The 15,649-nt window shown below is 44.8% G+C and overlaps 1 protein-coding gene across 1 annotated transcript in view; it reads right to left on the bottom strand.

Annotated features, from left to right (window-relative positions):
* The window catches only part of CDK15 (cyclin dependent kinase 15), a 59,576-nt gene that overhangs the window by 28,321 nt on the left and 15,606 nt on the right, over nt 1-15,649 (bottom strand). The window contains 3 exon segments of the mRNA XM_081841176.1: nt 7,072-7,135; nt 8,705-8,798; nt 12,597-12,717. Coding sequence (XP_081697302.1) covers nt 7,072-7,135; nt 8,705-8,798; nt 12,597-12,717 — 279 coding nt within the window.

Below are 15,649 nucleotides of genomic sequence, written 5' to 3'. Positions count from 1 at the left end.
TTGCCGCCTGTGAATGGGATAGTGAAATGGGGAAGGACCACTTTAGCTCTGCTCAAGTAACTATGATTATAGTTTTCAATTTTCAAAAACTTTCTACCTTCAGGGACCTCTTCCTTATTTATTTATTTATTTGTTTATTTGTCTGCCAAGAAGTTCTACCACATTCCACATGGGAGAGAGCGCACCCAAGTGATTCACATGAGACACTGACCAGGTCTACGAAGCATCATCATACCCCAGAACCAGAGTACATCCTGTTTTTGTTGTTGTTGTTTTAGTATGTGTGACCTTTGCTTCTAGAATGTACAGTATATGAAATGGTTCGGGGGGGGGGAATACCAAGAAAATAAAATTAAAAATGAATGCGCTGCCACATCAATTCAAAATGAAAAAAAAAACAGTGCTTAGAAGCAAGGCAGTCGCCTGTGGGGATGCAGGTTTCAGTGTGATGCAAGTTTTAAACTAAGTGGCCCCCAAACCCCTCAACGCAGCAGGAAGCAATTTCATTTTGGCTAGAGCTGTCCTGTCATCCCTAATCCTTTCCTATCCTTGAACTCGGGATGTATCTAGAGTCTAACTGCCTCTTTCTAATATATCTAGAAAAAGATCAGGCTGCTGGCCTTTAGGTGTACAAGCGGAATTGAGAGAGAATTTACATGTCTTGCTTTTCAGCCTGGTGAAACAAACACAGCAGTGGATTAATGCGAGGATTTAAGCTCACCAGCATGAAACGTGGGGTGGGGTGTGGGGTAGCATTGTGTTAAAAGAGTTTACAACTTCCTCATTGGAAGCAGCAAAATAAGACAGCCCAACCAAATGAACAGGCACAAGGCAAAACTCTTGCTAAAGCATTAGCAGCAGGTAGGCAGAGGAACCAGGGACCAAATTGCAAACATGCGCTGGATTGTGGAGAAAGCTAGAGAGTTCCAGAAAGACATCTACTTCTGCTTCATTGACTATGCAAAAGCCTTTGACTGTGTCGACCACAGCAAACTATGGCAAGTTCTTAAAGAAATGGGAGTGCCTGATCACCTCAGAACTGGATATGGAACAACTGATTGGTTCAAAATTGGGAAAGGAGTACGACAAGGCTGTACAGTGGTACCTCAGGTTGCAGAAAACAACGCCTCCTGTCCCCCCCAAAACAGCACTTCTGTCTTGTCAGGATTCAACCTCAATCTGTTAGCCGCCATCCATCCTCCAAATGCCTCCAGACACAAAGGTGGACAAACTACCCCAGAGGCATCTGAAGGCAGCCCTGTTTAGGGAAGCTTTTGATGTTTGATGTATCACAGTATTTTAATATTCTTTTGGAAGCCGCCCAGAGTGGCTGGGGAAACCCAGCCAGATGGGCGGGGTATAAATAATAAATTATTATTATTATTATTATTATTATTATTATTATTATTATTATCACAATGTGTCCCTCCACCAGAGGTGCTACTCCTCCTCTCCTACCACCACATACACTCCAAATCTTATATATAAATCCCCAGAACTGCCTGAGGAACTACTTCACACAATGTGCAGCGGACATGCTTTAAATGTATGGATCTCCATAACCAATCAAAGGAGGAAGGAAAACTGGCAGGTTTTGCCAGTGTGACGCTGTGTTGATTTCAGTGGGGGGGCTGTGCTCAGTTCCTTTTTGGGTGAGCAAAAGTGTAATACTGTATCTGCCATGTGTTTCAGGAAACGAACTTAAAACCAGTGAATTTGGAAACGTCTCTGTCAATGATTCACTTGGTCTTACGGCGTTTTATAGCCCAGGTCAGGTTAACACAGAGCAGCAGTTGATCTTGTGTAAATGTGCCAACCACCACGTAAAACGGGACGATAGCTTGAGAGTATCAAGTGGTGACTAATTGAGAACAGTAGGGGTGAAAGCAGAGAATCCAATCTTAAATCGTGCATTTATATTGCTCTTGCTAGGCAGAGTCTTTGTTCTCAGTAGCCTTTGGAGCGTAATGTTCTCCATACTGTGAACACAGCACATAAGTGTACACTTGAATGTGAAATAACTATTTTGCAAGGCAGCTGTCAAGGAACTCTATTGATAACACTGCTCTGGAACGCAGGAGATGCAGGCTAATTAAACCATGATTGATACTCACTGCCTGGCCAGATTTATACATTCATCAAACCGGCAAAGCCTTCATATGATGGGAGTAGTGGACATGTCGCCCTGAATTAGGCATGAATTAGGCATTAGACAGCATCTTAAAAAGCAGAGACATCACCTTGCCAACAAAGGTCCGTATAGTTAAAGCTATGGTTTTCTCAGTAGTGATGTATGGAAGTGAGAGCTGGACCATAAAGAAGGCTGATCGCCGAAGAATTGATGCTTTGAATTATGGTGCTGGAGGAGACTCTTGAGAGTCCCATGGACTGCAAGAAGATCAAACCTCTCCATTCTGAAGGAAATCAGCCCTGAGTGCTCACTGGAAGGACAGATCCTGAAGCTAAGGCTCCAGTACTTTGGCCACCTCATGAGAAGAGAAGACTCCCTGGAAAAGACCCTGATGTTGGGAAAGATGGAGGGCACAAAGAGAAGGGGATGACAGAGGATGAGATGGTTGGACAGTGTTCTCGAAGCTACCAGCATGAGTTTGACCAAACTGTGGGAGGCAGTGGAAGACAGGAGTGCCTGGCGTGCTCTGGTCCATGGGGTCACGAAGAGTCGGACGCGACTAAACGACTAAACAATAACAAGGTCCCATGGTCCCATGGGATCACCTTGTTGTGTCCAATTCACAAGCTTCTACCTCTATGTATTAGTGGGGATGGGGAACACCTGCATCTCCACCATATAACAACTCTCACCCGTCCACTCACCTGTGCACCTACAACACAGGTGGGCAGCCCATGGCCCCAACCTCATTTTATGTAGCATCTGACAACTCACGAACCTGCCCCATTCCCTCCATCCCATCAGAGGGTTTTCCATCCTATCTGTGGGGTTTTTTGGCTTTTTAAAAGTTTCCCCCTTCTTTCTACATCGTTTCAGAACAATTGGAATGTAAGGTGTTTTATTAGACATTCCAAAAAACAACAACACACATTTCCCCTTTGCTTTTTTCCTGGTTATATGGCTTGGGAGGAAAAAAAAATTTCCCCTACCCAGATGTCTGGGTAGGTTTATGCCATGTCTGTATAAAGCACACTGAAGTCAGAAATGAATTACTTTCACTCACTTTCCAGAACTGTATTATTCTGCTGTATTAAAAAAATATAAAAAATCAGCAACCCAGGTCATGTCTCTCAGACACACAAGATTTTGTGGTCTTTTAAAAAGCTTGTTATTCAGATATTTAGATCATTCACATCTATAGAACTCATCAAGGTCTCTCTTAAAAGCAACAACGAATATGAGCAACTCTCACCACAGAAGTGACTATCCACCACTGGTAAACATTTCGCTTACCAAAAAGAAAAAATGTCCCTTATTTCTTTTGTAGTGATGTGCTCTCTCGTCCCAATGTCAGAATGTGCATCTTCTCCAATTTTGTTTTAAAGTACTTCGCTGGAGTAAGTACAGCTACCCCTGCTAGCAAACTTACTTGCCCTTCGCACCCCCGGTTATTATGTGGGGAGGATGGGACACAGACCCTTACGTCTGCAGAGGAAGGCGACACATTCTCATTTCACGCCAGTTTGATTAATGAGACTCGGCTAATTGTGTGAAAAATTCCAGACCTTTACAATGCAAGTTTGGGTTATTGTTTAGCCAATCACGGCTAGCATGTGAAAATAAGAAGATGTTTAGTTTTCGAGCACTGGAGCCAGAGAAAGGGCGGTTTGGAGCAAGTCACAGAACAACACCCACTTCTTTGAAGAGATGTTACTATGCTCTGCTAAACCTGCAAACCTCTGGCTGAAAGCATTTTCTCCCCCCACCCCCCCACTATCACAATTCTTGCTACTCCTGGTTTTCAAACAGCTCCCTCCTCATCTCTGCAAGTGCAAGCAAAAGGCACAGCAGCTAACACGCAGATGGATGGATTTCACATTTCAGGCTTTTATATATATATATATATATATATATATATATATATATATATATATATCCAAAAGAATGATCCTGCTGAGAGTTAGAGAATTGGTGTTGATCATTTCCCAACCCCAGCCCTCTCTAGCACCTGGGTATAGTGCTCTGAAAGATATCCCACGAGAAAACATTAAACAAAAAAAGAGGAGGGGGGAAGGAAAGGAAAACCAGGAGGTGGGGGGGGGAGCCTTCTTTTCAAAGCACACTTCTCAATCTGCCCACATCAAAATAAGAGACAACTGGCCCTTTGAAGTTCAGGACACAGAAGTCTCACCCAGTCTGCATGGGAATAAAAGAAACTTGCTTTATAAATCACATGTGCGGCTGTGCATGCACGCGCTCTCTCTTTCTCGCTCACATTCTCTCTCACACACTTCTTGCCTTGCTCACATCGAAATCAGAGACAGAAAGGCAGAGGGGACCCTCCAACCCATCTCTAGAAAGATTGAACAATACAGTGGTACCTCGGTTTACGAACTTAATCCGTTCCAGAAGTCCATTCTCAAACTGAAGCCATTCTTAAACAAAGGCGTGCTTTCCCTAATGAGGCCTCCCACCACCGGTGCCCTTCCACCATTCTGATTCCATTCTTAGACCGAGGTAAAGTTCTCAAAACGGGACACTATTTCCGATTTTGCGGAGTTTGTAAACTGAATCGTTCTTAAACCAGACTGTTGTTAAACTGAGGGTACCACTGTATAGGGATATGGGTGGCGCTGTGGGTTAAACCACAGAGCCTAGGATTTGCCGATCAGAAGGTTGGCGGTTCGAATCCCCGCGACGGGGCGAGCTCCCATTGCTCGATCCCTGCTCCTGCCAACCTAGCAGTTCGAAAGCATGTCAAAGTGCAAGTAGATAAATAGGTACCGCTCCGGCGGGAAGGTAAACAGCATTTCCGTGCGCTGCTCTGGTTTTGCCAGAAGCGGCTTAGTCATGCTGGCCACATGACCCGGAAGCTGTACACTGGCTCCCTCGGCCAATAATGCGAGATGAGCACCGCAACCCCAGAGTCGGCCACGACTGGACCTAATGGACAGAGGTCCCTTTACCTTTACCTTTACCACTGTATAGCCACAATCTGTTTTATAGCACCAAAGGCAAAATATAATACCAGCCAGTGTATTTCAAATTTGACAAGCCAACATGATTAGCATACACAGGGATCTCTTTAGGCTGATCAGAGATTATGTCACTGTTCAGTCTGTGGCCTCCACCTGTCGCCATCTCTTGCAGACTCTGAGGAAGGACTTTGATGTACATGTACAGTGTCTAGCACAATGGGTGCATGGCTGACGAAAGGGGCAGACGCCACGTATCCATCCTGCTGGTGCTGCCCCCCACCTACAGATTTCCCTAGCCTGTGCTGTCCCACACTGCCACCATGTGGCAATGCACCCAAAGGCCTGCCATACCGAGTGGGAAAAAAGAAAGACGGAACGAACAGTAGAGGTGAGCTTCGGAAGGCTGCTTATGCAGGGCCATGGGCGTAGCCAGGGGGCAGGGGGGGCAGCTGCCCCCCTTAAATTAAGAAATAAATAAAAAGACATAGCAAACTAAGGTTCTGCCCCCCCCCAACAAAAATCCTGGCTACGCCCATGCGCAGAGCACATTTTAAACACCTTTCAATCACCTGGGAAATGGCTGTTTCCCCCTCTCAGAGCTACAATTCCAAACACCCTCATCCTCAGGTTTTTTGGGGGGAAATGGAGCCCTGAGTGCGAATTCCTGCAGGAAGGTAACAGAGTGGACTGAGAGGCAGAAGAAAACCCAAGAAGGAGGTTTCTGACAAACAGCAAAGGAGCTTTGAGGGAAAGGATGTTTAAAGAAGGAATGGTAGAAGACACCCGGGGAGCCCAGAAATGCAGGAGAGGAGGAAGGGGGAATTGGGCCAGAGAGGAGTCCAAGGGTGGGGACAGAAGTAGAAAGCTTAGAAAAGGGAAGCAGAAAAAAGAGAGTAAAATACATGATTAAGTAGAGGGACAGAGGAAACCAGGAGCATAAGAGAAAAAGGAAATAATGTAGGATATGCTGGAAGCTGCCCACAGTGGCTGGGGCAGCCCAGTCAGATGGGTGGGGTTCTTCTTCTTCTTCTTCTTCTTCTTCTTCTTCTTCTTCTTCTCCTTCTTCTTCTGCTTCTTCTGCTTCTTCTGCTTCTGCTTCTGCTTCTTATCATCATCATCATCATAATCATCATCATCATCACAGAAAAGAGAGGGCAACCAGGGAACCAGGCAGAGGGCCTTCTCGGTAGTGGCGCCCACCCTGTGGAATGTCCTCCCATCAGATGTCAAAGAGATTAACAACTACTTGACATTTAGAAGACATCTTCAGGGAAGTTTTTAATGTGCGACATTTTAATGTATTTTTAATCTTTGTTGGAAGCTGCCCAGAGTAGCTGGGGAAACCCAGCCAGATGGGCGGGGTACAAACAATAAATTATTATTATTATATTATTATAACCAGAGAGAATAGCCAGAAGGGAGAAAGCCTATAACTTCCATAGCGTTATTCATCAGTCATAGTATTATCCATCTTTCTCTGATTCTTGCTTAACACTGAACTGTTTTATGGATGAGCCAAAAGCTCTTAAAAATGTTGCAACCTTCAGGATTGTGGGATGTGGGTGGTGCTGTGGGTTAAACCACAGAGCCTAGGACTTGCTGATCAGAAGGTCGGCAGTTCGAATCCCTGCAACGGGGTGAGCTCCCGTTGCTCAGTCCCTGCTCCTGCCAACCTAGCAGCCAAAGTGCAAGTAGATAAATAGGTACTGCTCCGGCGGGAAAGTAAACGGCGTTTCCGTGTGCTGCTCTGGTTCACCAGAAGCGGCTTGGTCATGCTGGCCACATGACCCAGAAGCTGTAAAGCGAGATGAGCGCCACAACCCCAGAGTCAGTCACAACTGGACCTGATGGTCAGGGGTCCCTTTACCTTTACCTTCAGGATGCAACCATGGATTTTGCTCATATGAAAAGCCGCTTCAAATAGCATTTGTGGCATATTTGCCATCTGAAGAGAGATCATACCTGGCTTATAAAGGGGAAGCCTGGAAACCCCTGGCCATGTTCCTTCGGTTGGGACTCCCAGGACCTACATAAAGCAAGAGACAAACCTGAAACAAAAGAACAACTCAGCACACATCCAATGTCTTTTCCAAAATACATGTATGCAGACTAGATTCTACTCTCGGTTTTGCTTCTGGAAAAGGGTGCCCAGCAAGGTTTTCTTACGAGGATGTGGCCGGGAATACAAATGTGCTTTCGCGACTGCAAAGACAGGTGCCACTTCAAATATATCAGCAGCAGTCAGGATCACGGTACAGTCTTTTTTTTACACCCAAGGTGCTCCCCTAGAGACCAGGATTGCATTGATGAGCGACTCCTGATGGTAGTAGCTCCCCCCGAATGATAGGCATTCCGAAGCCATACACTGGCTGCGATGGAGATCCCTGCTGCTTTGAGATGAAAAGGAATAGATAGCAAACGAATCTTCTGACAGGTGTTCAAAAAACCCATCCGGGGCACAATTCAAAGACATTCTGGGCCTCAAGTACGCTGTATCTTGATGAGGTGGTCTGAGTCCACCTTAGGATTCTGCCCGCAAGCAAACAAATCTGTGCCAATGAAAATGTGATACGTCCTCCCCACCAAAGCAAGCTTTTTGTTACTGGCTGAGTGAGCGATGCTTCCAATTTGCCTTTGCAATTGGAGCAGCTACATAGCTCTGTTTTAAAAGCATCAGAAAATGCTAATAATGAAATGAATATTCATCCTATCACACTTTCTCTTTTCGCCTGGTATCTTTTGAAATTTCGAGTTCACACACACAAAAAAACCCCCCAAATGTATAGATTTCCCCCTTCCCTTTGTGGCGAATTTGTGGTTCCAAACTTGAACAGATTCACAAGCAAAGCTCAAACTGATTCAAAACTTGTGATTTAGATCAATACTTTGAAGAGCTTGCTTAGCAAATGCTAAGGATTTTTAAAATTAATATTTATCCTATCAGTTTCTTTTGAGCATTTACACCAAGAATAGGCAAACTCGGCCCTCCAGATGTTTTAGGACTACAACTCCCATCATCCCTGACCACTGGCCCTGTGAGCTAGGGATGATGGGAGCTGTAGTCCCAAAACATTTGGAGGGCCGAGTTTGCCTATGCTTGCGGAACGCCATACCATTGAGTACCATCACAAAAAAGCACTGTTCCTATTCCCAACATAGGGCTGCAGCTTTGGATAATCTTTCCCAAAACAACCCCAAAACACACACACACACACAAGAATGCTGTTTTACACGACACAAAGAAATACAAGAGTTTAACAAGAGGGAGTAGAAAGTGCAGCAACTCCATTTTTGTGTGCCTCCTTCAACCTGCTATCCGTTTAATTGGCTTTAAATTTTTGATGAGACAAGAGAGGCATCAAAGGGAAGTCACTTTGATTTATCTTAGTGTTTGTGGGGAAATTGCCAAATATAGACCAGCCTATTGGATACAACCCCAAACTTAACACACTGGGAGTGAGTGAGACTTTCAGTCAAATTGCCTTTTTTCTGTTGCATCCATTATTGGGACTAGATAGATAGACGGATAGAAGCTGACCCTTTTGAGATGCTAATGATCTTTGTTCCAGTTTCCCAGATGTATCATTATACTTACCACCCAGATCTTCTCCAACTGTTCAAAGGTGTTGCAAACCCCTGGAAACAGAGGCTGACCCTGAAGCATCTCAGCAAATATGCAGCCTGCACCCCTGGAGAAAAAGCATACATTCTCTTCACTCACTCAGCCTCACAACGTGGATATTAAATACACAGATAAATATGCCCAAGTCCAGATCTAGGTGGAAGAAAACTAAATGCACTACATCCTCAGTTACACTTTCTATTCAAAGTAAGAAGTACAGTGGTGCCTCGCAAGATGAAAAGAATCCGTTCCGCGAGTCTCTTCGTCTAGCGGTTTTTTCCTCTTGCGAAGGAACCCTATTAGCGGATTAGCGGATTAGCGCTATTAGCGGCTTAGCCGCTATTAGCGGCTTAGCGGCTATTAGCGGCAAAGCGGCAAAGCGGCTAAGCGGCTTAGTGGCTTAGAAAAAGGGGGGGAGCGAAAAAAATCGCAAGACTCGCAAGACGTTTTCATCTTGCGAAGCAAGCCCATAGGGAAATTCGTCTTGCGAAGCGCCTCGAAAACGGAAAACCCTTTCGTCTAGTGGGTTTTTCGTCTTGCGAGGCATTCGTCTTGCGGGGCACCACTGTAAAGTGTTTCCCCAAAACATCAAACCCTCTGGCCTGATTTGGACAGTCAATGGATCTCCCAATTAAAGACCGTTGCTAAATAGGATTGCTCAATATGGTTTGAGCAGTGGGGTGCCCTGCTCCCAACACACGCACCATGTTGTGCTCCTAATCAGAATCACTTCTGCAAAGTTGCTATATTGGTCATTGGGGCGGGCAGGAGGGAGACAGGTGCAATGCAACTACAGTGGTACCTTGGGTTACATATGCTTCAGGATACATGCGCTTCAGCTTACAGACTCTGCTAACCCAGAAATAGTACCTCGGGTTAAGAGCTTTGTTTCAGGATGAGAACAGAAATCGTGCTCCGGCGGCACGGCAGCAGCAGGAGGCCCCATTAGCTAAAGTGGTGCTTCAGGTTAAGAACAGTTTCAGGTTAAGAAGGGACCTCCGGAACAAATCAAGTACTTAACCCAAGGTACCACTGTACCTGTATTTTTCGCTCCATAAGACACACCTAGTTTTTAGAGGGGGAAAGAGGAAAAGCCCAATTGGGGAGGGGTCAGCTCACACTTGTGCAGCTTCTTTTGCAAAGGGGAAAAGCCCCATTTTTTTGAGAATCAGTTCAAAGTTGTTGAGCTTACTTTGTAAAGGGGGGAAATCCTGTTTTTATGGGGTTCACCTCACAGTTCTGCAACTTCTTTAGGAAAGGAAAGGGAGCCCTTTCTACAGTTTCCATCAGCAATGTGTAGGCAACACGATGACCATGTACATACGCAATAGACAATCTTTATAGATCTTCATTTTTCTTTCCATTTCATTGTTTTTATTTTTGTATTTATATTTGGGATTTTCAATGGTTTTGTTTGTCATCATCATCAACCTTTTATTCGACCGTCAGTCAGAAAAAAATACAAATACATTTGTCAATACACAGTTAAAACATCCAGGAAGATTTTAGAGCTTAGCCAACACTAAAAGGGCTAAACAGATAGCCCCATGTCAATACAGTCAATTATGGTCTTGTGACGCTTAAAGGCTAAAAAAAGAAATTTGGCCACCAAGAAAGGTATAGCTCTGGTGACATTATTCAGCAAGTGTAAAACCTGGTTTTCTCCAGGTAGGAAGCTAAGTTGACATAGGAGTGGGTCTATAAAGTTTTGTCTAAGCTCTGCATAAGAAGGGCAAGTCAAGAGAATGTGTTCGGTGGACTCAACCACACCGATAGCACAATGACAGGTTCTCTGGGCGTATGGTACTCCCCTGTACCTTCCCCACAATATCGCAGAGTCAAGGACATTTAATCTAGCCGCTGTAAGAAGTCTGCGGTATTCCACATAGTGGATTTCTGCAAGGTAGGGGGCTGGTATGGTCCGATAAATCTGGTCCCCTAGGAACATCCCAGGTTTTACCTGGGCTATGTCCTCTTGTCTGGCAATATCACTCAGTCTCCAGGAGATCACCTCTCTAGCTTGATTGTACGTCATAGACTCAAAGTAAAGGTGAGACAATCCACAGGATTGAACCTCGTTAATGACCTCCCTTTCCCACGATGATTGAAAATCATCCCCCAATATCAAGGGGTCAACACCCACTGGTTTAAAACAAAGCTTGAGCCATAGCCAGAGCTTCGTCTTCAAGGCCACGTACCGTAGAGCTTGCCAGCCGACCTCTAATCTTTATAGATCTTCAAACCATAACAAGTACAAAATGAAATCTTTAGTCTCAAAGTCTATGAAAATCTTTAAATGAAGCGAGGTACCAGACTTTGTACGATGTGAAGCTTTGTATATTCAGCAAAGATGATGTCCAACACTGAACAGGGATTCCAGATATTGACTACTGTTTCGTAGAATTCTTCGTCAGCATGGTGGGAGGATATAGAATTGCTTCATAAACCCAAACCCATCTTATTTCAAATGAATGTATGTAAATGAAAATATCAAATGCTGTGGAACAGTCCTCATGTAATAATGTACAGTTTCCAGACAGATAATCTAATCAGCCAGTCACATGTCACTGGGGTAAGAAACAGCCTCCATCTGAAGAACATTCAACAATGGAGGCCTGGGCAAGGGGGTGGGGCCAGAAAGGGAGCCAGCGATGGACCACACATTCACTCCATAAGACTCACAGACATTTCCCCTTACTTTTTAGGAGGAAAAAAGTGCCTTTTATGGAGCGAAAAATACGGTATATGAGCAGCTTCTGGGAATAGGGAGGGGGTGGTGTCAGTCCAGAAAATGGCACCCCCTTCACGCATCCCAGTTTCTGGGATAGCACTGGCCGATAGCACTCTGTGAGGTGAGTGGGGCTGAGAGACTTCAGAGAGAAGTGTGACTAGCCCAAGGTCACCCAGCAGCTACATGTGGAGGAGCGGAGACGCGAACCCGGTTCACCAGATTACGAGTCCACCGCTCTTAACCACTACACCACACTGGCTCTAGCCCTCCTGCCATCATTGCTAAAGGGACTTTGTATATTAGTTGAAGAGAGATAAAAACTCCTCTCAGCATACTGTCAGGTGTGCATTTACCATGCTGATATTGAGTGAGTAGTGGCATGTGTGGTGCTCCTCACCACGAACACAAGGGCATGGTAAAATATCTCACTTCTGCTTCTATGTTCTTCTGGACCTATCTCAGCAAGAGAGAGGGAAGAATCTCCATATCTACTCTGATAGGGGCTCAAGTCCAATTCAAATCTAGAAATTGGTGGTATCAGTTGGCTTGGGGGTAGGGATCTAGGTTCCACAAACCTCACTTCTGTGTCAGCCTTGAAAGTTGAGTAAAGTTCTTCCTTTTATTATGTTTGCAAAGTTACTTTTTATGTAAAGGTGAAGCTAAAGGGACTCCTGACCATTAGGTCCAGTCGTGACCGACTCTGGGGTTGCGGTGCTCATCTCGCTTTATTGGCCAGCTTCCGGGTCATGTGGCCAGCATGACTAAGCCACTTCTGATGAACCAGAGCAGCGCACAGAAATGCCGTTTACCTTCCCGCCGGAGCGGTAGCTATTTATCTACTTGCACTTTGACGTGCTTTCGAACTGCTAGGTTGGTGGGGAGCAGGGACCGAACAATGGGAGCTCACCCCATTGTGGGGATTCGAACCACTGACCTTCTGATTGGCAAGTCCTAGGCTCTGTGGTTTAATCCACAGCGCCACCCACATCCCTAATTTTTATGTAGTTCAAGTGATTTTTAATGATGGTCTCAAAAAGTGCTCTTATTGCACCCTGCCAATGTTCTGTATATGCTTGAAAGGGGAAGACTGCTACGCTCAACATGATTTACAGCATCTCCACAGCTGGCTCTCACCAGATATCCACATCAGCAGTATAGTCAGTGGCTCCCAGCAGCACATCAGGAGGTCGGTACCCCAATGTCACCACTTCAGCAGAGTACGTTTGACTGGGAAGGGACTTGGCACGAGCAAGACCTGCCAAGAAACAAGTCATTTAAAACCATGCATGAAATTATAATTCCAATACACTCTCTATAGCATTAATAATAATAATAATAATAATAATAATAATAATAATAATTTATTTATAACCCACCCTCCCCGGCCAAGACCGGGCTCAGGGCGGCTAACAACCAATAAAAAAAACAAGTTGATTAAAATACAATTTAAAAGATTAAGATACAACATTAAAACAATTAGGGAGCAATCTCTTCATAGGAGGAGAAAGGAAAAAGAAAGAGGGGGAGGGCCCCGCGGAAAGAGATCAGATCCTGCAGGGCCCTGGTCTCAAGAGACAGAGCATTCCACCAGGCCGGAGCCAGTGTTGAAAAGGCCCTGGCTCTGGTTGGAAGCTAACCTGACTTCCTTAGGGCCCGGGACCTCTAGGATATTGCTATATATGGACCTTAAGGTCCTCCGGGGGGGCATACCAGGAGAGGCTGTCCCGTAGGTACGAGGGTCCTAGGCTGTGAAGGGCTTTAAAGGTCAAAACCAGCACCTTAAATCTCACCCTGTACTCAACCGAGAGTCAGTGGAGCTGGAAAAGCACTGAGTGAATATGCTCCCATGGCAGAGACCCCGTGAGGAGCCTCGCTGCAGCATTCTGCACCCTCTGGAGTTTCTGGGAGAGCTTCAAGGGCAGCCCCGCATAGAGCGAATTACAGTAGTCAAGCCTGGCCTATCACAGCCATTTCTATCAAGGTTAGGCTGCAATCCTAAGCGATGTGCAATCCTGTCAATTTTGGTTTCTCTCAGTTTCTAATTATTCAATTTCAAATTCAGTTCCACATCAGCTTGCAGAATTTTTGAAAAATCATTCATCAGCAATTTAGTACTAACTTCTAATGTTTTACCATGTAATTTTGCCTAATATACATATTTAATAGTGTGATTTTCCCTAATGACATGCATTTCTGTATGTTATTTTCACTCATATATACATTTAATGCACACTTTACCCCAGTACATGCCTTTTTCTGGACGTCACTTAGTGGGAGAATTGCATTGCAAAATTCAGAGAAATGTGAATTCTGAAGGATGACTGTTTCGGTTCACACATTTTTTCAGAAAGTGAAAATTAGGTAGGTTAGCCTTTAAATGCAAATAGAGCCAAATTTCCCCTGCATTCCTACCTGGAGATAAGCCCCAGTAAATTAAAAAACAACTACAACACTTTGTTACTTCTTAATAGACAGGATTAGGATTTTAGCCTTTATGAAATTTTCCTTTACCATTAACTGCAACATCAACCCATTACTATTATTTCACACCTTTTTGATGTGAATGATTTCAAATGAGTTTCCAGTATAGATAGCCATGCAAGGCCTTGAACATACAGCCACTTTTTGGTGGCTTTTCAGTTTCTGAATAACCTAGAGACCCAAATATCTAAACTCTCCGTATCTTACACTTATTGGCCGATGTCAACACTGTATTCACATTGTGATGAGAAACCTGTAGATTCTCCTCTGCAGCAAGTTTGAGCATAAGCCTAATTCCTGCTGATTTATTGTCCAAGGTTGTTCCAAGGGATCAACACTTTACCTATGTACAGAAACTGGGTTCGTACTGGGATTGTACTGACACATTGCCCAGTGGTGTTCACAGAAAGGGGGAGGATGTTAGATTTCTGTTATGCCACTGTGCAGTTTTTGGAGTCACAAGACTCTGTTGACATTCCAGACTGTTGGAAGTCTCACTGGAGACGGGAGACAGATGTTGAAGTTTCTGGTTTCCTGTTTCTTTTGTTCCCTGTTGTTCTCTGTCTCTCACAGAGAGCAGACGCATGTTCTTTTCTGTCCTGCATTGTTGTTGTTGTTTAGTCGTTTAGTCATGTCTGACTCTTCGTGACCCCCTGGACCAGAGCACGCCAGGCTCTTCTGTCTTCCACTGCCTCCTGCAGTCTAGTCAAACTCATGCTGGTAGCTTCGAGAACACTGTCCAACCATCTCGTCCTCTGTCATCCCCTTCTCCTTGTGCCCTCCATCTTTCCCAACATCAGGGTCTTTTCCAGAGAGTCTTCTCTTCTCATGAGGCGACCAAAGTATTGGAGCCTCAGCTTCCGGATCTGTCCTTCCAGTGAGCACTCAGGGCTGATTTCCTTCAGAATGGAGAGGTTTGATCTTTTTGCAGTCCATGGGACTCTCAAGAGTCTCCTCCAGCACCATAATTCAAATGCATCAATTCTTCAGCAATCAGCCTTCTTGATGGTCCAGCTCTCACTTCCATACATCACTACTGGGAAAACCATAGCTTTTACTGTACGGACCTTTGTTGGCATAGTTAGAAATAAAAGCAGCAATGTAGCACATATTTCTGGCTCTTTCTGCTGTCTGGGTATTCTGCGTAATGGGGAGCGTGCCTGAAGCCTCATTCAAAGGCTTAGGTCGTTAATCACCTTTGGAGGAGAGCCTAGATGGACTCCGAAGATACGACGAGGAGGAGAGCCATTTCAGCTCGGTCGTATGGAGGTTCCAACAGCTAACTCATCTACTGTGTATTTTGGAAATAAAATGGTTTGTCTGTTTGATCACTAGGTGTTCAGCCGCCTCTTGAGATATCATCGCCAATGGGTTCCCAAAATGGGGGTGGCAGCCTTCATCAACGTTTGGATATAAGGCGCCATTTTGAATTAAAATGGCGAACCAAAACATGGCTTTGGTGTGACTTCATCCAATTGTTAGCGTGATGGGTCCAAGCTTACAAATTACAACATCTATTTTAAAATCACTGGGTTTTGTGGGGGGGGTTCTACAAATTCCTGGGCAGCAGTGGGCACTTCCCACTAGTGTCAATATAAAGTGAGCAGCCAACCCCAACTCCTCAATTCAGCTTAAGTCAAAGCACTTGGATTTAAGATAATTTCCCCCAGTAGCTTCATGGGCATTAAACTAGATTATTTCCAAGT

This window comes from Podarcis erhardii (genome assembly GCF_964252035.2).
Source record: "Podarcis erhardii genome assembly, chromosome: 1".
NCBI classification, from domain to species: domain Eukaryota; kingdom Metazoa; phylum Chordata; class Lepidosauria; order Squamata; family Lacertidae; genus Podarcis; species Podarcis erhardii.
Note: the sequence above shows the minus strand (reverse complement) of the source record. Positions and strands in the feature narration are given on the sequence as shown.